Source organism: Schistocerca serialis, chromosome 7 (genome assembly GCF_023864345.2).
Source record: "Schistocerca serialis cubense isolate TAMUIC-IGC-003099 chromosome 7, iqSchSeri2.2, whole genome shotgun sequence".
In the NCBI taxonomy this organism is placed as follows: domain Eukaryota; kingdom Metazoa; phylum Arthropoda; class Insecta; order Orthoptera; family Acrididae; genus Schistocerca; species Schistocerca serialis.
In genome coordinates, this window is record NC_064644.1 from 408,000,212 (window position 1) to 408,027,543 (window position 27,332).

Sequence of the window (27,332 nt, forward strand, 5' to 3'; positions counted from 1 at the left end):
CGTTTAAGCTGTGCGGAGTGGCCGCGCGGTTTGAGGCGCCATATCACGGATTGCGCGGCCCCTCCCGCCGGAGGTTCGAGTCCTCCCTCGGGCATGGGTTCTTAGCATAAGTTAGTTTAAGTAGTGTGTAAGTCTAGGGACCGATGGACTCAGCAGTTTGGTCCGTTAGGAATTCATACACATCTCAACATCATCTCGTTTCAAATTGTATCGAGCGGATGGACGTGTACGGGTGTGGAGACAACCTCATGAATCCATGAATCCTGTATGTCAACAAGGGACTGTGAAGGCTGGTGGAAGCTCTGTAATGGTGCGGGGAGTGTGCAGTTGGAGTGATATGGAACCACTAATACGTCGAGATACGACTCTGATAAGTGACACGTACATAAACGTCCTGTCTGATCACCTGCATCCATTCATGTCCATTGTACATTCCGACAGACTTGGGCAATTCCATCAGAACAATGCGACACCCCACACGTTCAGAATTACTACAGAGTGGCTCGAAGAACACTATTCTGACTTTTAGACACTTCCGCTGGCCACCAAACTCACCAGACATTGAGCGTATCTGGGATGCCTTACAACGTGCTGTTCAGAAGAAATCTCCAACCCCTCGTACTCTTACGGATTTATGGGCAGCCCTACAGGATTCATGGTGTTATTTCCCTCCAGCACTACTCCAGTCATTAGTCGAGTCCATGCCACGTCGTGCTGCGGCACTTCTGCGTGCTCGCGGGGCCCTACACGATATTGGGCAGGTATACCAGTTGTTTTGGCTCTTCAGCGTATATCCTTGTCTAGCTGTGCTATTGCGCCGTCGGCAATGACCTCGATATTTCCTACTCGCTACTCAACTTCAGTACTCATTGAGCCACATGAAACATTTCACAATTCTCCTTCCACAACTGTCAGGACATCAGTAAAATTACGTGGTTCTTAACTCACGATTCAGCACTCGTACGTACGTGAGAAAAGGTACCAGCTGAAACGTTTACCATGATTTCGATCAGTTAGTCTCGAATGGTCAATTAAGGGAAAGAGGTATGGCAAGGAGGGGTGATGTAGGAGCATCCCACCGACGCACAGGTAGTCTGCTGCCTCTGGCACGGCCACTGTATAGCAGGAGTCAGGACGCGCTCCGTGCAAAACAGGAAGCTGTCCGTCAGAGGCGGCTGCGCTGCGTGGGCGTGCAGCGGCCGGTTCCTTTGTTCCGGCGCGGACCGGCGCTACGGGTAAAACAAACGCTCCGAGACGCACCGGACAGGTACGTCGCTAGGTGACTGGCTCTCCGCCCGCTTCCGTTTCAAGCACTTGCGTGCGAGTGTTTTTTTAACATACTGGATCCACAATACCCGAATACCAACACAGTCACCATCGGCGCCGTTCTTCCGAATTCTGACGGTCAATTTCTGTCAAACGGTTAGTGTGGATCAGTGGTTAACACACTGCAGTCGTATTGTGGAGGAGTTGGATTCAGATCTCTAATTCTAGTGACTGTTCAGCAATCGCGAAGTCGCACAATAACGGAGATCTTCGCACATGCATGCACAGTATGTTACTTTTGTACATCCTGTATTTGGGGTAAACTGCCAATCCCTACACCAAGCGACGATCATCTTCATGTCTTCCTAAAATTTTCTACCATTGCGACGTAATTATGAAAAACTAATAATAAGAATAACAAAGTTTATTTGAAGGGATAAAATGTAATTGAGAAGGAGTGTGATGTATCGAAATTTATATTAAATAACCAAGTTATTTGCTAAGTAGCTGGGTTGCTACAAGCCAAATAAATACAATAAAGAAGTCATCATCCGCTGGCACCATAAAGGAGCTTCCTACTATAATAGCGGTCCTATAACACTTTCTTGGAGTTGTTTACTTTTACTTCTGAACGTTGTTCTCTCTTAAAAATGACATAGTGTGTTCTATCTTTGCTAGGCACTCCTCAATCCAATCACAAAGCTGGTCTGATGTTCTATGCGCTTCTATTTTGTCCATTAAGCGACAGGCGTATCCCGAATAACAGTGAGCGTACAACTGTCAATAATTTCGCTCCTGATGATGTCTGACTGGCAATGGAAAGGAAAGCGTTTCTCAAGAAGAGAAATTTGTTAACATCGAGTATAGATTTAAGAGTCAGGAAGTCATTTCTGAAAGTTTTTGTATGGAGTGTAGCCATGTATGGAAGTGATACGTGGACGATAAATAGTTTAGACAAAAAGAGAATAGAAGCTTTCGAAATGTGGTGCTACAGAAGAATGCTGAAGATTAAATGGGTAGATCACATAACTAATGAGGAGGTATTGACTAGAATTGGGGAGAAGAGAAATTTGTGGCACAACTTGACTAGAAGAAAGGATCGGTTGGTCGGGCATATTCTGAGGCATCAAGGGATCACCAATTTAGTATTGGAGGGCAGCGTGGAGGGTAAAAATCGTAGAGAGAGACCAATAGATGAGTACACTAAACAAATTCAGAATGATGTAGGTTGCAGTAGATAGTGGGAGATGAAGAAACTTGCACAGGATAGAGTAGCATGGAGACTCTGGACTGAAGACCAGAACAACAACAACATGTCTGTCGGCTGATTTCTTCTTGGGGAAAAAAAAATCACCGTATGTTTACGCAGCGACAAAATAATCGTGAGAGGGGTTGCAAATGTGCTGGGTTGAAATCTCCGATGTTACTAAGTTTCCACAACTTTTTTGAGCGGATACTGTAGGGAGGGGTTGTTACCCCAATATTGCAGTGGCATATCTTTGTTTCCAATCCCTATACAGCTGACTTCTTATGCTTCGTTGCTAATGACTAAATCTAGAACTTAAAAACTATATTTTTTTGGTATGTCTAGGTGTTCGATTTAAATCTCCATTTGGTCAGCAATACCAAAATGGTGCGGTATTAGAATGTCAGCGCCTCCTGACACCTCCGAACAATAAGTTGTCACTTCGGGAGTCTTTCTAACGATTCCGGAATCACAGCGCACCCGAATGTATTAACTTGTAAGCGTCTTTCAGTGGCTTGAATTGATGACGTAGGTACTCCTACAGGTTTGTAGTTCGCAAAACACTTTGAAAGCATAGCTGTACTATTATATAGGGCGAGCCAGACAGTCCGCCAAAAAAACTTGAGAAGAAGATTGTTTAAATTTTCCAAGAAACTCGTATTTTTTGCCGAATCATTTCATAGTTGGAAATCTATCGCATAACATGGGTGAATGGAGATCGGTACGTGATCTAGTCTTTGTTTTTCTTTATTTATTTTCCCAACCTTACATCATGTATCCCCTTTTATGAGGCAAAGTTAGTTTCCCAGAGTGAAATCAGATGGGTATTCTAGAAGTACCCTCGCTGGCATTTCATAGAATATGTTCAGATTACATTCACTGGAACATCAGAAAGCCAGTCCGAGAGAAAAGTGATTCGAAAGCTGAAAATTGGACTCCTTGATGTAGATCATCGCAGCTTCCCACCATCTACGTAACACTCCACTCGGAGGGGGAAAAAATGACCGCTCGTCAGTTATTTACGCCTGTGGATCTACGTTTAGTTTGGAGAGAGAGAGAGAGAGAGAGAGAGAGAGAGAGAGAGAGAGAGTTCCTTTAAGGGGAATATTTGATCAGCATAGACGAGCTTAATGAGGCACGAATTTTCTTCAAAGCACTTGGTAACGAGTGGACAGTCTTCATTCCAAAGCGGCATCACCTTTAAAGCCTTTCATGCTTACGGAACCTTTTGGCACTGGCCGTAGCCTTCGGCGTAACAGTGCAGAGAGGCGGCCTTTGGTCGCTTCGCCCCCGTGACGCACGGCAGTCTGGTGATGGAAGCCGGAACAGGGCGGTGTGGCCAGCCTGCTCGCGGCAGTTGGCAGCAGTGGCGGGCGTCCTTGGCGGGCTGCGAGCTGCCGCTTCCTGCTACGGGGCGCCTGCGCCACGTCTTCCCTGCCGAAAGACGGCGGGACGCGACTTGTCACCGGCAATGCGCGTCTCCTCTTCTCTGCAACCGATACGTGTTAAGCATGTCTGCAGAATGTTTCCACTGGCGTGGTAAAGGCACAAGCAGGCGTCCCTATGAAATGTTTAGAACCGAAACGCTCATGGTGTCCAATCTGTAGTTACTTTAAAATTGTTAACATCTGGCGTTTAAGGTCCAAAGTCGTCCGCTCTCCGTGGCGACAGAAATATGTCTCTTACTCTCCATCTCCTACACACACACACACACACACACACACACACACACACTAAACAAACCAAACAGAAAATCTGAAATTCACACACAGTATCTACTCGTATATTACTAACCGATTATTCCGGAACCTAGTATTGAGTTGCAGGTTGCATATATAATGGCTTCCAGGGGCAACAGTCAATATTTCGCGTAATTTATTGACAGAATTTAAAAATTTAATTTGCTTTCATCATCTACTCATTAACCCTTAGCTTCCCAGGCCTTTTTTCACAACATACTGTCCCTAGTGCGGTCTGACAGACTACAATGTTTAAATAGTCATAAAAATTGCGTAAAACAATTTCAGTGGAACAATTCAATTTTTATGTAAAAGATTACGTTAACACCACACAAACATATATTCATATTTTCAAATACTTACCGTTCCTCCTGAGACAACTTGTGTTATCCAGTGTTTCTGAGCATGTCAAAAATATGGTCTTGATTTTGAGATGGGCCTGAGTTACGTTTTTTCCCCCTTGAAATAGACGAAATTTTTGCGACCGGACAAGTTTCGTACTTCACAACTCACAAGCTGTCCGCCTGCTTAGTTGTGTGGTAACGTGTTTACCTCACATGAAGAGGACCCGGGTTCGATTCCGGGCAGGGTTGGAGATTTTCTCCGCCCGGGGACTGGGTGCTGTGTTGTCCTCATCATCCATTCATCACCACCGACGCGCAAGTCGCCCAATGTGGCGTCACTTGCAACCCGGCGGTCCAACTTTCCCGGATGGGGCCTCTCGGCTAGCAGTGCCACACAATGATTTTTACTGACGAGCACAGTGCTTTGCATGATGGAAGTGACAACACGGGAGGGTCTGTGTCAGGCTACCATTTGTGTATTCGGCAGCAGGAGCAGTCGAATGCCAAAAACTTTAAATTGGACTATAGTGTTCAAAAATGGCTCTAAGCACTGTGGGACTTAACATCTGAGGTCATCAGTCCCCTAGACTTAGAACTACTTAAACCTGACTAACCTAAGGACATCACACACATCCATGCCCGAGGCAGGATTCGAACCTGCGACCGTAGCAGAAGCGCGGTTCTGGACTGAAGCGCCTAGAATCGCTCGGCCACAATGGCCGGCGGACTAAAGTGTGTTTGTAGACATACAGCTGCTTGATATCGACTCGTACTGTTCCTATCACGCGCTGATGTTATGACCCAAAAAGTGCAGTTTCGGCTGGCTTTACACACCATGAATATCCTGATATGGTACATTCTTCAGGGATTGCTTAATGCAAGTGATCATGCTGCTCATGAGGAATCACATAAACGGTTTCCTATTCGCGGAGTAGCGAAGTCAAGAGTGTCTATGAGAAACGCTGAGCCCGATGCGGTCGACATATGAACGCGCAGTTGAATAGAATCCCGACGAAATGGTCGTCAGTGCTCATCCGCTGAATCGTAGACCTGTTCAACACGTACTCTGCTCAGCGTGCAAAAGTTGATGAACGTTACGCCAACAACGCTTGTTTGTTTTCATCGTTATTGGCTGTCTAACAATACCACCACTTGCAAAGTAGGTTATAAATCAGCTTAATAACGTTGCTCACGCAGCATATGTTCGCTTTATCGGGCAACAACAAAGTTATTGACTGTGGATGCTATCGTCAGAATGGAAATAATGAAGTCACTGTAAAACAGTCATTAATTTTGGCACTTATCTTGAATGGATTCCCACATAGATTTCGTCGAAGTTGTTATGGCTCATCTTGTTGATTCTAGGGTGATTCCACTTTGACTGCTAGAAGGTCCTGATCTGTATTTTAGCAATATTTGAAGACCTAACAAATGCGTTTTTCAGGAAATTCTTAATGATCAAACAATCCCAGATCAGAACAATGGTATGGTAAAATAATTTTTGACTGGGTGTTCACGATCCACATTTTTATTAAACTTCTTGTAAATTCACATATACTTCTTCTTAATTGTCACATCATCAAGAAAACAGTTTTGGATCAATCTTCATACATTCAGTTTCCACTTTAACCAAACACAAGACTTGACTGTTCTTTCACAAAGCGAAATAACAACTTAACTTCTGCAAAGTGAAACAAAGACTGCTCTGTGCGCATTCGCGCCAAAACGGTTACAAGTAAGTCAAAGATTATTACAGTCTCACAGAAATGAATACACACAAGAACCATATCATTGTAGTATATCGATACATCGGAGTACCTATACATTAATAAAATCAAATGTGAATATTGTCACAAAAATACGTCTGTTACTTCGCAGAAAAGTAGTACGATATTACTGGTACCGAGAACTGGGGCTGTAGTGCCGTAATGGACACGTAAATAAAGAACCATTACAGCTGCGAAGTGTTTTCGCAGGCTGCCGAGCTCGGCGGTTCAAATTTTGTCAATGGGCAGTTGTTAGTAACCGATTCCTTTCACGGCAGCTGCTTCCGCTCGTCAAGGCACCGTCAACTTGCGTGCCTCTTGCCTCTCGCTGTATCTTCCGAGCGTGGGCGGACCCTTTATCGCCAGGTACGGCTGAACTGTACCAAGGCCTCGCAGCGGCCGTGGAGAGTGCGATAACTCACGCGAGTTGGCGCAAAACTCTTTGGGCGGGCGGTCGCCTGGAAAGTTCCCCGCCGCCGCTGTTTCCTGTGTGGGGCTCAGGGGAAGGCATTGGCGCCGTCGGGCCGAAGTGAGCGTGTTTCACTTTACGTAAGGACCCCCTTGTTACGAGCTGCAGGGCCGCCGACTACGTGAGCCAAGTTGCGTAACGGTGACTTTTAATGTGCTTTCCGGCATTCTGTCAAGTTGTTGACTGTGGTAAAATATTAAAATTTGGTGCAGTCACATAAAATTCGGGACAAGATCACAAGTTACTGGGCTCGTTTCGAGTCCAGGACCGTTGAAAACGGAAAATGAAGAGTACTGAATGTGAAGTTGGTCGAAGGCAGTAGAAATGCGTCGTGTGACTTACGACCTTACTACGAATTTTATGTGGTTAAGCCGGATTCCAGTGCATTACCAACACGACCTCGCCTCCAGCTAAAACGCGAAATTCTAAGCTTGCCGATTCTTTTTTTCTGACCCCGTGGTCTTCTTCAGGTGCTGCCAGCTGTGGTTACGCGTATTCGCTCCTTAGTTACCGACCGATCGGAATATTGTGCAGAAAAATAGAATTAGCAACTTGGCTGTTAATCAGTCGAGGAGAGAGAACCTGAGAAATAATGACTGGTCAGTTACAGCGATGCCATCTCCCGATGTCGTTAATACATTCGAGGCAGCTGCGTAATGTTATTACGATGAGCTGGCTGGGTGCCCACGAAGCCAGGGAACGCTTTTATTCACAGATATGGGCAGACTGTCATCTGTAGTGACGTGGTAATCTAGCTGGTATGCTAAGATTAAAATAACTTAAATGTTATCTAAACTGCGTGCTCTGTTCCGGAATTTCGGCAATACGCACTAGTCTTGCCCCCGTCCCCATTACCTCCATGTGTACGTGTCTATTACTATATTTACCAGAGAAAAAGTAATAAATGGTTCAAATGGCTCTGACCACTATGGGACTTAACATCTGTGGTCATCAGTCCCCTAGAACTTAGAACTACTTAAACTTAACTAACCCAAGGACTTCACACACACCCATGCCCGAGGCAGGATTCGAACCTGCGACCGTAGCGGTCGCGCGGCTCCAGACTGAAGCGCCTATAACCGCTCGGCCACACCAGCCGGCAAGAAGTAATAAATGAAATGGCAAAATGGCATATTACTTTTTCTACTGTATGAAGTCTAATGAATTCAGTCACACGCGTGGCAAGTATTGAAAACACGACTATTTTTCGTTCACAGTTCATCACATGGTCTGCAATTTTGTTTAAAGCCTTTTTGAGTGTTTACTGCATCCTTTGAAATGATGTGACCATACATCAATAAATATTATAAAAGTAATGTGTATAATGTTCCACATCTCCTTGTAAACCACTGGATCGATACCAACCAAACTTGGTACAAATATCACTTCCTGTCTGGAAAGAATCGCTGTGGCGGTAAGAATCACTTACCTCTCAAGAGGGGGGGGGGGAGGGGGGGGGGAGGAGAGAAGCATTGCTCACGACATGCAAATAGCCAGGCTATATTCATCTAGTATTTGAGGATGGGAGCACTTCGTGACTTGCAGCAAACTTGACGCGTAATTTGAAACCTATACGAGTCTCTTTCTCGCTGACAGCACCCGAAAAATGACGAAAGGAGGAAAGTTTATCGCTTACTACATTTTCGCTGATAACGCAACAAACTGCCGCATCAGGCATGAACTTTTAATTATTACTTCTTTACTACTAATTCTATTTGCAGCATGTGTTGCGGACACTGTGTGTGGGGGGAGGGGGGATGATGTTTTCTTTATTTTATTGAGGAGTTACGTTTGGACTTTGTAATTTAAAATGTCAGAAGTTAAATAAGAGTACCCAGTGGACATAAGAATCGTTAGTTTATTTCGAACTTCTGGCAGCAACGGAAATGCGGCGCTGGACGCTACAGACATGATATAATGTAAAAAAATCTGCTAGGAGGTGCAGAAGCGTCGCGAATAAAAGCAGCGACACATGAATTTGTCTTCATGGGAAACAGCAATTTTTTGTAAATATCTAAGGAGGAAAACAAAACAAAAAAAGCGTTCGTATGTGGTCGGAGCCAAGTTGGCAGTTTGTGCAGTGTGAGTGGCGGCCGGGCGGATCACGGTAGCACTTTAACAGACTTGGGGGCACAAAACTCCATAAGCAACAAGGCGCAGCCCTCGTACTTTGCAGAGAGCTGTACTTCCTGGCGAGATAACAAGGATAAGATAGCGGCGTATCTGTCGGCTACGGTGCCGATTCGCTCGCGGCTTGACTCCACCAGGTGAGGCAGGGCAAGGTGTGCCGAGCTCTTTAACCGGTAGCTCAAGCAGGCGCCCTCATCTACATATTTCAAACTGTTTGCATTTGCCAGTACCGCTAAACTGGTCTTCATCCGCTGATGTTTCCCCATTCATCTTTATTTCACTTCTGTTGTTTGCATAATGGTCTCTCTCTTCTGTTTTTCTTCTCCCAGTCATATATATCGCACACTTTTACTTGGCCCCTGAGCGAAGGATGCAGGGAGCACAAGCTGACGATCGGCTCGTAGAACACTAGTTGCTGAAACAAGAACCACCTTCTTTTCCCAGAGCAGCCAGTTTATAGCGTATAACAGAAGCAAACGTTGGATAATGTTTCGAATAACTGATAAAAAACGTGATGACGTGTCGCTAGAAAGACCAGGCACGGCCTCCTGGCCCTTTTTTTGTAAATATATATAATTGTGAGTCTACATGTATAGACCGGAAACCACTCTGCGGTGTGCGGCGGAGGGTACTGTGTGTACCACTTGAACTCGCTCCCCTTTCTTGTCCCAGTCGCGAATAATTCGCGGGAGAACGATTGTCGTTAAGCCTCAGTACGGGCTCGAATCTGTCCAATTTTGTCTTCATGATCTTTTCGCGAGATACGTTTAAAACCATACCGTGATGCATAATTTCTCTCTTGCAGCGTCTGCCACAAGGAGTTGGTTCATCATCTGTGACGCTTCCGTGCTTGCTAAATGGACCTGTAACGAAACGCGGCGCTCATCTTTGGGTCTTCTGTATTTCCTCTATAAGTCTTATCTGGTACGGATTCTGTGCTAACGAGTATTTCCAGGTGTCGGTCCTGTAGAACGAGTGTTTTGTCAGCTCCTTTGTTGATGGACCACATTTCCTGATAATTCTTCCAATGAAACTGTCAACCGCGTAAATTTCGAGGTGCGAATGTTACTAAGGATTCCAACGAAAATGCTTTCTTACCTGAATTCCAAGAGAGGATAGAGGAATAACAGCAAACTTCTGGTCTTCGGTCACTAAGCACTGTTGCAGTAGCTAGTTTCCCGCCAAATACAACGAACCTTCACAACTTACTCTTCTGTCATCTGTCACCTGTTAACTTTGAAACTTTTTGTCACATTTCACTAGTTTGTCAAATTGTTTGGTAGTGTTCAGCTTTGATGTGTTTGCCAAACGTAGACTGTATTTAACGTGTTTGAAAGAAATTTTGATTGACAGCTGATCTGACAAGCTGTCAGACATTTTTTGGCAGCCATTGTTTAGCGAGAAAGCGTTTCTTCAACAATTCATCTCACTGAGGAAAATCAGTATTTTACGCACAACACACTAGCGGGAGACCAATAATACAAAAAAATCTAAGCTCTCCAGTTTTTCCACGGACAATGTATTGTGGTATTTCTAATCAACTTTTATTAGAGGAACAAGTGGAACAGAGTAGACTGTCGCTTCTTTTTCAATGTGAGTGTGAAGTAGTTCTCTCAGTCTATTAAAAGTTGGACTGTTTATTCGAAGAAATTTTATGTAATGAAGTTCTGACTGTAACATGTCCTGCACCAGCGTCTTGTTTTGTTTTCCTTCTATACACACAGTGCTGAAGTCAGTGCAACAAATGTTTTGCCTGCATTGGTAGACATTCCCACTAATGTTAGAATACTTCGCCACACGAGACGCAAAACCTGACAGCTGCTTCAGAAGTGAGGTTACATTTTGACGGTCTTCGTTGGTACGTTTGCGCGCTTGTTTGACAAACCTGTAGATAGGAAACAGCGAGTTTGACAAACAAGTTTTATCGTCTACAACGGCCTTTAGATGATGAGGTGCCTGTGAAAAATGTCAAGCTGCGCCGTGGTTTGGAGCTAGCGCTGTAGTGTTGATCCATCTGTGATTGGGGAAGTAAGTGAGCTGAAACGCCAGATGAAGTGCAGGTCGTACCTAGTACGAGACGGAGCCTAGCAAAGCGTCAGCCTTGGGATGAAGGGCCGCTCCTCCGGCTGAGCTGGTGTGCCGCGACAGAGCGGCGCAGCTGCCCGCCGGCGCTGTCTGGCAGGATGTGGCCTGTTAACTCGCAGTTGACCTCCGGCGGTCGGCGCGAGACGCTAGGCCGGCGCAGCCAGCTCGCGGAAGTTCTTCCTGCCCACACGGCAGCAGGCGCGGGGGAAAACATGTCCCCCTCTCCCGCACTCGCCCCACCGCGTACAAGAGGAAACTAGACACTAGAACTAAAGCAACGCTGTATTAAGCCTCCCGGGCCTCTGGATACGTCTATGGTTAACTTGCGTTTGCTGGCGCGATTACTGTGCTGGTGACGGTTTCGTGGCGACAAGGTCTTGCTACGGATTGTGATCTGTCCGTAACAAATCACTGAAGCCTCAAATAGTCTCTCCATCAGAATTTGCCAAAACAGATTGCCCAGCTGGCGTCTACAAGAGGAACGAAGTTCATCGCAGAGGTTGTGCCAGTTCGTAAACATAGGCTGAGCTTCAGTCCCTCCAGCCGTTATTGCCAGTAGGTGAATTATCATGCTGCTGCTTCTTCTTTATTCAATCAGCTCCTCGTTTGGCCTCACGAGACTGAGTGGGTCCAGTTTCCGATATCCCTGCCACAGAAATAAATGTGAAGAGATACAGGGAATCGAAACAGGACTCTTCCAACCAAAGCCATGCAGCTATAGAATGGTTTGCTGTCCGTTCATTGCAATCAAAGCGGAGCAACAAACCTCTTCCTGGACCAGTGTTTTTCAGATTAGCCAACATATATCATTGACGTGTCTTGAAAGGAGGATATAAGATGAACATCAATAAAAGCAAAACGAGGATAATGGAATGTAGTCGAATTAAGTCGGGTGATGATGCTGAAGGAATTAGATTAGGAAATGAGACATTTACAGTAGTAAAGGAGTTTTGCTATTTGGGGAGCAAAATAACTGATGATGGTCGAAGTAGAGAGGATATAAAATGTAGGCTGGCAATGGCAAGCAAAGCGTTTCTGAAGAAGAGAAATTTGTTAACATCGAGTATAGATTTAAGAGTCAGGAAGTCGTTTCTGAGAGTATTTGTGTGGAGTGTAGCCATGTATGGAAGTGAAACATGGTCGATAACTAGAGTGGACAAGAAGAAAATAGAAGCTTTCGAAATGTGGTGCTACAGAAGATTGCTGAAGATTAGATGGGTAGATCATATAACTAATGAGGTGTTGAATAGGATTGCGGAGAGGAGAAGTTTGTGGCACAACTTGACTAGAAGAAGGGATCGGTTGGTAGGACGTGTTCTGAGGCATCAGGGGATCACCAATTTGGTATTGGAGGGCAGCGTGGAGGTTAAAAATCGTAGAGGGAGACCAAGAGATGAATACACTAAACAGATTCACAAGGATGTAGGTTGCAGTAGGTACTGGGAGATGAAGAAGCTTGCACAGGATAGAGTAGCATGGAGAGCTGCATCAAACCAGTCTCAGGACTGAAGACAACAACAACATATCATTGACCCGTCCTTGCAAATTTCCATAATGAATCATACTCCTATTTTCCATTGGCGATAGTCACTCATCTCCTACGTTTAAGTCGTCACTCTCCGTCTTGTCCACAATGAGCGTCTACACTTTGATGTCTCTTCTCCATTTCTTCTTCTTCTTCTTCTTCTTCTTCTTCTCCTCCTCCTCCTCCTCCTCCTCCTCCACCTCCTCTCTGTCTCTCTCTCTCTCTCTCTCTCTCTCTCTCTCTCTTTCTCGTGGCTGCAGTTAAGTCGTACAGTTTTTTTAGAGACATCATGGCCACCTTTGACTGTAAAATTATTGATGAAAAAAGGTCAAATTTAGCCTATGAATATGTTCTTGCTAACAACCTGTGTCATTAAAACGGTGAACGTTTGTAGTTGTTTGATGTTAAACAACCTGTGTCATTAAAACGGTGAACGTTTGTAGTTGTTTGATGTTATTTGTGTGCAAGACGGTAGTTATGAATATTATATTATTTGTGATAGTAAAAATTTGTAGATTGCCAAATAACATTCTAAATTTAATAAAAGTTCATCCGATTACACGTATTTTTCGCATTACGTCAATTGTAATATAAATAGTAAAGAAAATGACTGCGTTAGAAATAAAAAAGCTGACGAGCGGGACTCGATCCAGCGACCCAGCGATTACGCGGCTTTAACGCTAACCACATTTACTCATTTTGTTTGATATTGTTCGTTGCGTTTGGTCAGGGCGGACGTCACAAGACATCCGTTCAAGTTGATCGTTGATTCTTTGACTCAGTTTTTTTTTTTTTTTTTAGAGAGTGCACGCAGCCCTCTGACGAACACGCTGAGCTACCGTGCCGGCTAACCACTCGGCTGCCGGTGATTCATGGTCCAAATGGCCACGCACAGGTGTATATATTTGACGATCGAAATTATCTTGCGATTTTCTCAATAACTCTTGAGAAGTACGCGCTACTGCTTACAATTTCGTTGTCCTCGTGGAGTACTAAGAGTGTACGAAGTTTGCAGTAAATAAGCATTCCAAATGTCGTGGCCTCCCCTTGTGAGTCCGACACACGGTTTGAGCTCCCAGGCAGTTTCGTATAGGACCCATATTTCTCGATATCGAGACGACTGTGAGCTGTTTTCAGTACCACTGTTTTGCCCGCCCGGCTTGCCCGAGTGGTATAACGCACTACTTTCCGGGCGGGAAGGAGCACCTGGTCCCCGGCACGAATCCGCCCGGCGGATTTGTGTCGAGGTCCGGTGAACTGACCAGTCTGTGGACGGTTTTCAGGCGGTTTTCCATCTGCCTCGGCGAATGCGGGCCGGTTCCCTTTATTTCGCCTCAGTTACACTATGTCGGCGATTGCTGCGCAAACAAGTTCTTCACGTACGCGTACACCACCTTTACTCTACCACGCAAACATAGGGGTTACACTCGTCTGGCGTGAGACGTTCTCTGGGGGGGTCCACCGGGGGCCGAACCGCACAATAACCCTGGGTTCGGTGTGGGGCGGCAGACGGGTAAAGTGGACTGCGGTAGTCGTCGTGGGGTTGTGGACCACTGCGGCTGCGGCGGGGACGGAGCCTCTCCGTCGTTTCTAGGTACCCGGTTACCATACAATACAATACCATACCACTGTTTTCCTACACCGTATCAAGCACGGCAGTGTGTTTGGTGTTTCCCTATTTTTGCCCATCCGTGTGGTGTATGTCGGCGGTTGTCAGAGAAAAAGCCGAGTCCTTTTCTAGAGCAGCGACATTAAGTCAGGTGTAGTGTTGTGAACAGACGGTGACGTCACGCCCCGCTCCGTGTTGCAGGCATGAAGGTGCTGCCACTGTCGCTGCCGCCGGCCGCGGTGGAGCGCGCGGCGAGCGTGGGCCCCGGCCTGGGGTCCCCGCACGGCGGCGCGCTGCCCCTCTCGCTGCAGCTGAGCGCGGGAGAGCTGCTGTGGCGGTACCCCGGCCTGGGGCTGGCCGCCGCCGCCTCCGCCTCCGCCGGCTCGCCCCAGCACGCCGCCGCCGCGGCCGCCGCCGCCGCCTCCGTGGGCGGCCAGGCCGCCGCCGCCGCTGCCGCCGCCGCCTCCCTGCACTTCCCCTCCTCCAACGTCGTCGACTTCAAGGCGCACCTGCCGCCTTCGCTAGGTGAGTCACCATCACTCTCATTACATTCATCTTCCTGTGTTTACGAATTATCCACACGCCTGTTCGTCTCCTCCTCCTCACTTCAACATTCTTTTCCCCTCATTATCCGTTCCTCATCCGCATCTTTCATTTTCCTCCTCCACTTTCTTTGTCGTCATTCTTCTTCACCTCCTCCTCCTTCCCTTTCTTCTCCTTCTCCTCCTCCTTCTTCTTCATCTTTCTTCTTCTTCTTCTTCATCTCCTCTTTCTTCTTCTTCTTCATCACTTCCTCCTCTTCCTACTGCTCCATCTCCTCCCCCTTACTTCTTTACCATCACCACCTTCTTCTTCCTCCTCCTCCTCCTCCTCCTCCTCCTCCTCCTTCTGTCAGCCTTTTCTTACATCAAGCGGAACCTGCTGCCTTTCCTAGGTGAGTCACCATCCCTCCGATTACATTCATATTCCTGTTTTTACGACTTATCCGCAATCCTGTTCGTCTCCTCCTCCTTCTCCTCCTCCTTACTTCCTCAACATTCTTTTCCTCTCATTATCCCTTCCTCATCCGCATCTTTCATTTTTCTCCTCCACTTTCTTTGTCATCATCCTTCTTCACCTCCTCTTCCTCCTCCTTCTCCACTCCTCCCCCTTTCTTCTTTACCATTTTCTTCTTCTTCTTCTTCTTCTTCTTCTTCTTCTTCCTCCTCCTCCTCCTCCTCCTCCTCCTTCTGTCAGCCTTTTCACAGTCCTTGTCAGTAGTCTCTTAGTAATGAGTAGGACTCTCACCTTTGATTTTTGTCATCTGTTGCACTGTGTTCTACGTAAATTACTAAAAATAATGTGTTATGGCATGTGCCATTGTGTTTTAGTGATGGGTCATTCAAGACTTTGCATCAACAGCAGGAACTGCCTGAGAAACAGTAGCATTACTACACTACTGGAAATTAAAATTGCTACACCAAGAAGAAATGCAGATGGTAAACGGGTCTTCCTCGGACAAATATATTATACTAGAGCTGACTTGTGATTACATTTTCACGCAGTTTGGGTGCGTAGATCCTGAGAAATCAGTACCCAGAACAACCGCCTCTGGTCCTAATAACGGCCTTGATACACATGGGCATTGAGTGGGACAGAGCTTGGATGGTGTGTACAGGTACAGCTGCCCATGCAACTCCAACACGATACCACAGTTCATCAAGAGTAGTGACTGGCGTATTGCGACGAGCCAGTTGCTCGGCCACCATTGACCAGACGTTTTCAATTGGTGGAGATCTGGAGAATGTGCTGACCAGGGCAGCAGTAGAACATATTCTGTATCCAGAAAGGCCCGTACAGGACCTGCAACATGCGGTCGTGCATTATGCTGCTGAAATGTAGGGTTTCACAGGGATCGAATGAAGGGTAGAGCCACGGGTCGTAACACATCTGAAATGTAACCTCTACTGTTCAAAGTGCCGTCAATGCGAACAAGAGGTGACTGAGACGTGTAACCAATGGCACCCCATACCATCACACCGGATGATACGCCAGTATGGCGATTACGAATACCCTCTTCCAATGTGCATTCACCGCGATGTCGCCAAACACGGATGCGACCATCATGATGCTGTAAACAGAACCTGGATTCATCCGAAAAACTGACGTTTTGGCATTCGTCCACCCAGGTTCGTCGTTGAGTACACCATCGCAGGCGCTCCTGTCAGTGATGCAGCATCAAGGTAACCGCAGCCACGGTCTCCGAGCTGATAATCCATGCTGCTGCAAACGTCGTCGAACTGTTCGTGCAGATGGTTGTTGTCTTGCAAACGTCCCCATCTGTTGACTCAGGGATCGAGACGGGGCTGCACGATCCGTTACAGCCATGCGGAGAAGATGCCTGTCATCTCGACTGCTAGTGGTACGAGGCCGTTGGGATCCAGCACGGCGTTCCGTATTACCCTCCTGAACCCACCGATTCCATATTCTGCTAACAGTCATTGGATCTCGACCAATGTGAGCAGCAATGTTGCGATACGATAAACCCCAATCGCGATAGGCTACAATCCGACCTTTATCAAAGTCAGAAACGTGATGGTACGCATTTCTCCTCCTAAACACAAGGCATCACAACAACGTTTCACCAGGCAACGCTGGTCAACTGCTGTTTGTGTATGAGAAATCGGTTGGAAACTTTCCTCATGTCAGCACGTTGTAGGTGTTGCCACCGGCGCCAACCTTGTGTGAATGCTCTGAAAAGCTAATCATTTGCATATCACAACATCTTCTTGCTGTTGGTTAAATTTCGCTTCTGTAGCACGTCATTTTCATGGTGTAGCAATTTTAATAGCCAGTAGTGCAGTAGTTCCAGATTATTTCTGGAAAGATATAATCTGGCAATAGAAAATCAGGATGGAATTATGACAATATTATGAAAAGGATAGATTGCTTCTCACCACATAGCGGAGATGCTGAGTGACAGAGGTCTTCATCAGAATTAGACAACATAAACGTGTATGCAGGCGCGCGCGCGCGCGCACACACACACACACACACACACACACACACACACACACACACACACACACACACACACACACACACACACACACAGTCTCTGGATGCCAATGCTACAAGAGCTAAGATGATGAAAGGAAGAAAGTGTAAGATAAAAAGTAATAAATTTTTCACTCTTAATTGTATGAAAAAGGCCAGTTATATGCGTGCACTAGTGCACCCACACACACATACACAAAACCTGTATTTTTTACTAGTGTTAAGTAAAGTTTCTTTGTCAAAGTAATGTAGAAGCAAGTGGAAAATAAATGAGAAAGAGAAAGCATTGTGATACTTTCTTCATAAACCTAGTGTCATTGAAACCCCTAGTTATGGAAATTCCTCATTTGTAGGAACTAATAATCGTATGTTACAAACTGCCAAACCTAACCATTCAAACAACTGTCACTAACACTAACACTAACATAAAAGAATTTCGTCTAGACCATACATAATTCTTACACTTGCCACTGGTAATCATCTCACACACCTCTCTCCCATGTGGACTTTTCAGCAAGTCCATTTTCCTTTGTTCCAGCCTCAGACCCGAGAATATGGTCACGAGAGGATGTGGCAGCTTTCTTGAAGTGGTGTGAGAGGGAATTCGACTTGCCCGAATTCAACATGGACATGTTCCAGATGAACGGTGAGTAATCAGATAGCAAGTTACATTATGTGCACAGTACAGGAAATAAATTGCCAAACTTCACATTCTTATTCAAGTAAGATTAAAAATGAATTTCTTGTGTTTTTATTGTATGAAATCTTTTTTTCTTTATAGTAGAACCAGAACATGCAAACAAAATATCTTGTCATCCAGCTACTCGTACATTATTTGTTGTGTTGTGGCTGTGTTTCATTCTGTCTGTAGTGTTACCCAGCCACCTGTTCGTAACGAAGTTGTACGTAACTTCTGTTCTATAACTTCCCAGTTGTGCAGTCTTTTGAATTGACCTCTTACCCGTAGGCAAGGCCCTGTGCCTGCTGACGAAGGCAGACCTGGGCGAGCGGTCGTCTGCGGCGGGCGACGTGCTGCACAACGTTCTGCAGCTGCTGGTACGCGACGCGGCGGCACTGGCACGCTGCCTGCCCTCCAGCCCCGTAACGCCCACGTCGCGCTGCTACCCGCCACCCCCGCCGCCGTCACCCGCCGCCTGGGGATTCGTCGATTTTCCACCCCCCTCTGGGTTCGTGCACCTCGTGCAACACGGCAACTCTGTCACACTCAGTCCTGCACCCTCCGTCGATAGCCAGTCGGGTGAGTAAATCCTGATAAATATCACTCTTGTACACCTCTTGGCTGGTACTGAGCTATCATTTTGGAATATTAATGTGGTTGATCTGGTTTATCTTATCTAGGTGACTCGTCCTTTTTGTAGTGCTGGATGCATTCATTTATACTTAGTATTTGAAGCTCTGCCCCATCTCTTTCTCCTCCTGTCTGTCCTTTTGTAACCTTCCATTCCTTTTAAAAATTGCATTTCTGCTGTGTGCGACCCTTTTTCTTAGATCTGTACTTCACTCTTACACAGCAAGGTAATATTGTCCATAGTGTCATAGAAATTTCACCATCATGTAATTTCTCAATTTATTTTTGAAATTTCTGATTAACATGTCTCCCTTTCATCAGGGAGAAAACAAAGCTTCAGTATTTGTTCTATTCAGATAGTCTATTTGTCTCTAATGTGGGCTCAGTTTGTGTTACAATATGGGCTTTTCATGAAGCTGTTCACTAACAAGAATGTGGTGTGTGTTTCTTCCGTACAGGGAGCCCACAGCACGCAGACCACATGGCGGCATCGTCGTACCACAGTGGCAGTGCGGGTAGCAACAGCAACGGTTCCGACTCGGACGATGACAGCTGCCAGGAGGCGGCAGGTCCGGGCCACGCGGGCAGCTCGCCACCCCCTACCGCAACTGCCGCCCCTGCACCGGCGCCTGCGCACCAACAGCTCCAGCACACGCAGCCCCCACCACCGAGCCTGCCACCCCCGTCCCCCACGGCGCGTGAGCCGCCTCCGTCGCCTGCTTCTAACACTGTTTTCAGGAATGCTTTCGCACCCCGCGAATTCTTCCCTTCGGACACCCCGGAGCCTAACACCAGTGAGTGTAATCAGTCTCGTAGAGTGGTCCATACAACTTTGTAGTTGCTATTTCAAATTCCTGGTGATCAAAGAAATTTTTATTGACATAATTCTGCTAGAAATGAGAAGGGAGGCTACAACATACAGCTTATGATCGCCAATGAATTGTTTTACTTAGTGAGGTGAATTTCACGACAGTCCATCCATCCAGACGGGGTGTTAATCTCATTAGTCCTCTTGTCGATATTAGAATCAACTTGCTCCAGTGCCAGGAGTGGTTTTCATCATCTTCTCCACCATTTTCTTACTATCATCAACACACAATCTATCCAGATTCAAATCATGGATATAGTCACCTAACTTGTGTGCACTGAAGAGCTGAACTCAAGATACAGTATCCATGCTTTTTAAAGTCTAGGTAACAATTTGAATAAAGACACCCTTTCAGATTTGATAAATAACCTATTGTACAGGATCTCACAGCCAACAATACCAGTGGACTGCTTTAGACTGGAGGAGACATTTCTAGCTGTTCTGCAACAACGCAGTTCCTGGACACAGTATTCTGATTACTTACTTACAGAAATAGAGTGACAAATTTGATAAAAACATTTATTTGCAAAAATAAAACAATGTTTCAAATTAACCTCAATATACCTCAAAGCTGCCTAGTGTAATGAGTGGCATTTCTATTAAACATGGAGAAAGAACACAATAGTATTGGATTACAAGATTAGTGGTGAACAACTGGAGCACTTCACATTAGTTAAATAATATTTAAGTGTAACACTAAGAGGCATAACAACACAAGCGAACACAGAAAATTGGTTTTAGATAACGCTTCTTACTCACAGTTGTGAATGAAAAATGAATTCTATTTCTCAAAATAGATTTCGTGCTTTAATTTCAGTGTCAAACTTCTTTGATACTTAAATTTGTTGGAATGATTCTGGGATAAGTGCAGTGTACCTTTAAAGGAAATAACATACAAGGTGCTTGTGCAACCAATTCTATAACTATTTGGAATCCTTATCATAAAGGCATGACAGCTGACATCAGACATATTCAGAGATATGTTGTCAAGATTGAAACAAGTTGGTATAGGCTGTAAGAAAGTGAATCGAGGTGGTGCCACAAACCGTATTGTAGCTTGCAGAATACATATGCGTACACAGATGTTCAAGATTGCTTCATACACAATTAAAGTGACAGATCAATGGCAGTCTATTTAATTGATACAACTTTTCAACTATTGTTCATTTAGTATGTTGAAGATAATTGAAATGTAATAACAATATTTGCATCATAAAATTAATAGTTAGTAAAAATTATATATATATTTCTCTTTATTATCTCAATAGCTATGTGTAATTAAGCATGTAAAGAATATATGGAAATATGGTATATCTATTATATTTAAATTTTCTTCGTAGCAGGTATAACAGCAATGAATATATTAAAAGAATTTGGGCATTTTCTGCATTTGCTGTATTAATTTTATTTTTGCACAATTAATTTCAACCTGTGGGCCATTGGCAACTGATTTTGTGGTTCTGCAATAAAAAAATTACATTTTACATATTGAAATGTCATCTGAATTTCAAGATGTAAGGCATAGTTTTTTATTGTAGTTCCACAAAATCACTAGAGAATGGTATAGAAGGCTGAAAGTAATTAGGAAGCAATAAAATTAACACAGCAAAAGTAGAAAATACCACCTTGTTTTATTACACTAACATTGTGATTATGAGGGCAAATCAAATATAAACCATAATTATCATTTTATGCGCTTTTTTGTAAATGGAGAATGGTGCAATCTCTGCTCATGTTTGCTTTCATTTCTGATGTTGTCGTACCTTTTCTTTGGTGAGAATTGCTTCGTCAGAGCAAGAGGTACTATCATCTGCTCTCCAGTGGACTATGTTTCGTACAACAGGGTGCCTAAAATCATCCAAAATTTTGAAGAGTTTTGCACCACAGTTCAGAAACAGCACTCTGAGGAAGACTAAAGTATACGTATGGTGAAAACAGAATTTACGAGGACAGAAACAGTTGAGAAATATCAGCATGACTGAAGAGAATATTCGCATTGTTAACCAGCCTAGTGAAGACGATTGCTGAATAACAGTTGCTGACATTGTTACTAAGATTGACATAAGTATCACTCATATGATACTTGTTGACAACCTCGGATTTCAGAAAGTGTCCACAAGATGGGCGTCTTGTATTCTCACCATGGAGCACAAGTGGAAGCATCTCAAGATGTGCAAGGAGCTGTTGATGTGCTACCAAACTGAAGTGGAACATTTTTTGCTCTGGACTGTGACTTTAGATTAATCACGGGAGCACCATCACACTCGAGAATCGAAAAAGAAAGCTGCATGGACTAAGCAAGAAGGATGAATGTGCACTCATCAAAGCCAAAAAGTCTCTTTGCAAGGAAGGTTGCAACAGTCTTTTTTTATTTTTAAAGGAGTTTTTCTCATCAATTTTCTCCACAAATGTCATACCATGAATACTGCATATTTCTGCCAACATTTGAACCAAACCAAATGCACATATCTTCAGGAATTCGCATGTTTACAATCCAGGATGTGATCCCTCAACAAAAAATTAAGGAGTTGTCCTGGACGCACTAGAACATCAACCCCATAGTTCAGACTTACCGTCCTGTGATTTTCCTTTGTTTGGACCACTAAAGGAAACAGTCGGAGGACACAGATCTGATAAAGATGGTGCTGTGAAGTGTTCGTGCACAACTGGCTGCTCTCATGGACCAATCATTTTATGAGAATAGGGTCAAGAAACTGCTTATCCACTGGGAAAAATGTGTGTCCCATTCAGGAGAATGAATTTTTCTAAAGCTTGAATTAACCTACAAAAAGGAAATATGGTTTATATTTGATCCACCCTTCTGTATTGTCACTATTCTAAAATAATAATAACAACAATAATTAAAAATATGTGCCTCTTTGCAGATGGCCGCCTTTTGTGGGATTTCCTGCAACAGCTGCTGAATGATCCAACACAACGGTACACAAACTACATTGCATGGAAGAACCGGGACACTGGTGTTTTCAAGATTGTTGATCCCGCAGGACTTGCAAAGTTATGGGGGATTCAGAAGAACCATCTTTCAATGAACTATGACAAAATGTCTCGTGCTCTGCGGTATTACTACAGAGTCAATATTCTGAGGAAAGTCCAGGGCGAGAGACATTGCTACCAGTAAGTAAATTCCATTTATATATGGATGTATATTCTTTAATGTTCATTTTTGTCATGTATGTTTAGAATAAATCTTAATCAGAATCAAGCAGTTAATAAAGACACAAAAAGGAAGTGTCTGTGTCTGTGTTAGTATTTCTAACTCAATGTTTCCTCGTATACCAGAAGTACTTGAGAAAGGTACAGGACAAGAGAGATAACAGCAGGTCAGGAGCAGAGGGAGATCAACTGAAGCCCTGTTTTTTAAATCTTTTCACAGAAACACGTCTTTTAATTTGTGGGCCCTTGTAATGCTACTGACTACTGAACTGAAATTCTGTAGCTGTTATTTTATACTGGTGTTGGTAGCAGCTTGTGGTCTTCCTAAACAAATAACAGAATTTCCTATTAGAGTGGCTCATGTTAAAAGCTCCAGATTTTATTTATTTTTTAATTAAACAAAAATGTTCCACAACATCAGGGTTTGTCAGTGTATCTCTGACTGCATTAATTGCCAACTTTTCTCCTTTTCTCAAAGAGTCTGATGACTGATGGAAACTCGGAATGCACTTTCTTGGTGCATACACCAATTGCACTAAAAGATGAGACATTTTCAGGGAGTATTTTATTGGAATTGATAAAGTACACATTGTTTGGATTTAGTTGATCAGTTCAGAAGGTTACTTCAGAAGGCCTGAGCGTAACACATTACTGAAATTAATTACCGTGGCTGTTGCAAAACGCCACCATTATATCTCACAACAAAGTCGCATGGGCTGCCCTACTGTTGTATACATGCAAAATTTCTTCTGATTTAGAGGTGACACAATATACCATTATCTTTTTTGCCTAGAGTATCATTGTTTGTTCAAAATGTACAAAAACTTTATCTGCAACAATCCTTCAAAAATTCTCTCTTCATGCCACCAAGGAGTTTGAGCTTTGTGCTTTTCATTCATTGAATAAAATTTTTAATTTTCTCTTTACATTCACAAATATAGTGAAGGAGACAGAACAGCATCGCTCTGTATTTGACTTACTCAATGAATTTTATCCCATCAAGCATAAAAGTAATTAGAGTGCACTTATATTGTGGTTTTTAAGACAGCTACAGCAGCTATTCAACACTACAAGTATATTGAGGCATGGAGCTCTGTGATCTGTCTATCACTCTTCATACAACTTGTAATTTGCTGTAACAATCTTTCAGGGCCATAGTGATGAGTTGCGACTATGTAAGTCAAATGTTAAACTTTCGGTTTGATTCAGTTTTTCACTAAAGGGTATTAAGTACAGTTGTCTGGACATTTAGCATAGTATACTGAGTTGAAATGACCCGTCGGGTAGACCGGTCACCTGGCACAAGTTTCAAAATATTTATATAGGAGAATAAGACAGTATTTTACTGGCGTCATGCAAAAATTCAGGAATTTTTATAAAATTAAAAAATAAAGTTTTTGTGTAATAATAGTTGTCCTGAAATGATAAAAAAACATGCTGGGCATCATAACACAAAAAGAAAATGATGAGCCAAATTGACAGCCACAAGCAATTATACAAGAAAAAGCAATAGATCAGTGTATACAAGTAGCAGGGAGATATAGCTAGACACGTGAGAAGACAACTCAGTTTTTAATCTTGCATTCTTCTTGCACAAATAACAATCTGGTTGTTAAAAGTTCCTCCATACAGGTCAGGAGTTTGTTCTCACACTGAATCTAATAATTTTAAGTCCTTGGAAGGATTTATGTGCCACAGTCAGTTTATGTACACCAATGTGCTTTTATAACTGTGCCAGAATCATTGTCATCATCATCATCATCATTATTATTGTTGTCATAAATAATGTCATGTTAACCGTGATACCAACATAAGCAATTTATTCAGTCAACTTCTTGTGGAATGCCTACAAGCAGTACCTATTCTACAATAGTAGCTCTTTTTACACATTGTTGAATAATGAATAGAAAGTACTGTGATATTTGACAATAATTATTTGTTGAATAATGAATAGAAAGTACTGTGATATTTGACAATAATTACAAATAATTGTAATGTTATTAAAACACTGTCAATTTTTAGGTTCCTGCGCAACCCGAGTGAGCTGAAGAGCATAAAGAACATGTCACTACTGCGACAGCAGATGAGTCCCCCAAGGGCAACAGGCCCTGCAGCGAGCCACAGTGCCTCGAGTTTGACGATACCCATCAGGGTGAAGTTGGAGCCTAAGAGTGAACCAGATGGTGAAAATAGGAATGACAGTGACACTCCTGATGAGTCTGAGGAGCCTACCGACTTGAGCATGGAGCACCCAACGGACCTTAGCCCCACACGCACACATGCTCATCCTAATGACATTAACTGATGGATATCTGTAGACTGTGGGCAAAAGCATCGGTAATGTCCCAGAGTCATATAAGGTTCTGTGCTAGCTCTGACTATTTTATAATCCACGGTCTCTTCATTTTTTGAGTGGAGGCTAGTGGGTATTACAGTAAGACTCGAGCAGCTGTATGCTGATTATCTTGAGTGAACCGATTGGTTAAAATTGCTCATAACCTCCTATCAGTCTTGTGTAATTATCTGATATGTGATAATTTATTGTCCCTCGTTCTTCAGCAGAGTCAATTTTTATTTTGAAAAGTAGTAATTTTATATGTCATCTTTGCTGTGGCCATTATGGAGATAACAGAAGCAACAATCATGGCAAGCTTTACAAAACAGATGGAAACGCTGTTTTCGCAGGGTATGTTTCATGAATTGTTGGTATGGTTTGGAGCAGGTGAAGAGGAAGTGAAGTGAAGTTCTGACCTGTGTAATTACCTCCATTGGGACAGTGCAGCTGTGTCAAAGAGTGTCAAAGTCCTATCCTGTTATATGGTAATTAGACACATTTGTGAAAACACTGAATCTTTAAAATGTATTCAGGAAAACTACTGAAACAAAGAAAAACAAGTTTGTCATACAGTCCATTCTTTTTGGAAGCAAACAGCTGTGGTAGTCCTTTGCTGTTTAGTCACAAGACAGAAGACTACTGTTGATCATCACAATATTTTGATATTTTGCTGGTGTTGTTATTCATTTTTTTCAAATTTCAGTAATTTAATAACTCATCTAAAAGATTGTAGTGAGAGTGATTTTAAAATGGTGAAAGTCACCACTGGCAATTGAATATTGTGATTCAGTACAAGTAATCAACACAAGTGTTGGTAGCTTATTGAGTGTTTATCTTCTCACATCATGAGAGGTTTTTTCTGTGCCATTTATTTCATGTAACATTTATGAGGTAATAGACCATTTCCCTGTTGGAAATGCTGCAGTTGACATGCAGTAAGTGATAAACGCGTAGAAACTTCTTATTTTTTAAGAAAGTGTAAAAATGCAGCACGCATTGAAAGGTCAATTCATTACTGAAATACAGTGTATAAGTAAGAAATGAGGGACCTTTACATTGTACAGTCTAAATTAGCTGCTCAGTTTTAGAGTTAGCGTATCATTGCAAATGAAGTAATGTGTAACACTAGTAATTATGACTGTGTGATACATTCTGTGGCTCTCATATAAATGCCCAGTTAGCTACTATGCTTTGTAACCTTCTACACGACCACATCTCAGAAAGTGTGACAAATTAAGAGACAGACTGGACACATTTTGTTCTGTGACTACTTATCAAAGTCTTTCACTATTTAATTAGAAGATGTGGTATACTGTGAAACCTCAGAACAAGCTGAGTGGCTGCATTATTTATTACTTACTGAACATTTGCTCTGTGTTTTGGACAGCAGCTCTGAAGCCTTGCAGATTTTCTGTAGGGTAAAGTGTTTTCCACTGTGATCATTATATACATATATATTATATATACAGTGAATATTTTCTTTGTTAATCACTTGTAAATATATAAAAATGTTTTTGAAGGAGTGCTGTTAACAGAATATTTCTGACTTTGTATATTATAAATAATGTTTTAGTTTTTTGGTGATGAAGACCAGAAAAATGTAAATTTTTAATTTCACATTTTAGGACGGGACACAAAATAATTTTATTGTACAGTTTAGATATAGGGGTTAAATGTAATTAGTGGATTTAAACAGCTGGCTGCACCAAGTCTGAACCCACAATGTGATCGCACATGAGGGCATTTGGACAGAGTTGTGGAATCGGGCAGCTTCGGGGTTTACTGATTAAATGGTCATACTCAGAATGTGAAAATCTATACAATGAATTGAAAGATCTCATTATCTGTGAACTTCAAAAGTCTTTTGAAAATTGATGTACAAATGATATTAAAGAGAGAGAGATAACTATTTTTCTGTAAAGGCTGTGTGTAAATACAGCTTTATAAAGTATGAATGAACAAAAAAATGGAAGTATATTTAATCAAAAGAACTAATCTGTTTCACTCTTTTCCTTGCCTCTATCCCATCAGCCATGCACAACATGTACCAAGATTTTTCCAATAAGAGAGTAATTATTAAGCTATGTTGCTCATGGAAGAACCAACACAAGGGTTCTATTTATTTTCATTGTGTCTCAGATGTGAATTGAACACCTTACTTCTGAAGACTTATAAGACTTGTTTCTTAACCAGTTATGTGTTACCTTTAGAAAAGTCAATAAATATCTATACATACCACATAGCTATACTTTATAAGCTATATCATGAGGTTCATCTGGTATGAATATTATGGCAGTCTTTTCTTTTCTAAACTCAAGTAGGAATAAACTCTGCCTGTATATCTTAAGACAGGCTTTAATTTTCCTTGTTGTTTTACATTCTTCATATCATTTATCATCTTCCTTTTGATGAAAAAATCATTAAATCATTA

General features: G+C 43.1%; 1 protein-coding gene across 1 annotated transcript in view; it reads left to right on the forward strand.

Moving 5' to 3' along the window:
* Positions 1–27,141, forward strand: part of LOC126412184 (ets DNA-binding protein pokkuri) — a 193,419-nt gene extending 166,278 nt beyond the window's left edge. The window contains exons 2-8 of the mRNA XM_050081664.1: positions 14,381–14,558; positions 14,655–14,704; positions 17,754–17,861; positions 18,183–18,473; positions 18,983–19,318; positions 22,278–22,527; positions 24,589–27,141. Coding sequence (XP_049937621.1) covers positions 14,383–14,558; positions 14,655–14,704; positions 17,754–17,861; positions 18,183–18,473; positions 18,983–19,318; positions 22,278–22,527; positions 24,589–24,871 — 1,494 coding nt within the window. The 5' untranslated portion in view covers positions 14,381–14,382 and the 3' untranslated portion in view covers positions 24,872–27,141. The remainder of the gene's footprint in view (positions 1–14,380; positions 14,559–14,654; positions 14,705–17,753; positions 17,862–18,182; positions 18,474–18,982; positions 19,319–22,277; positions 22,528–24,588) is intronic.
* The last annotated feature ends 191 nt before the right edge of the window (positions 27,142–27,332 follow it).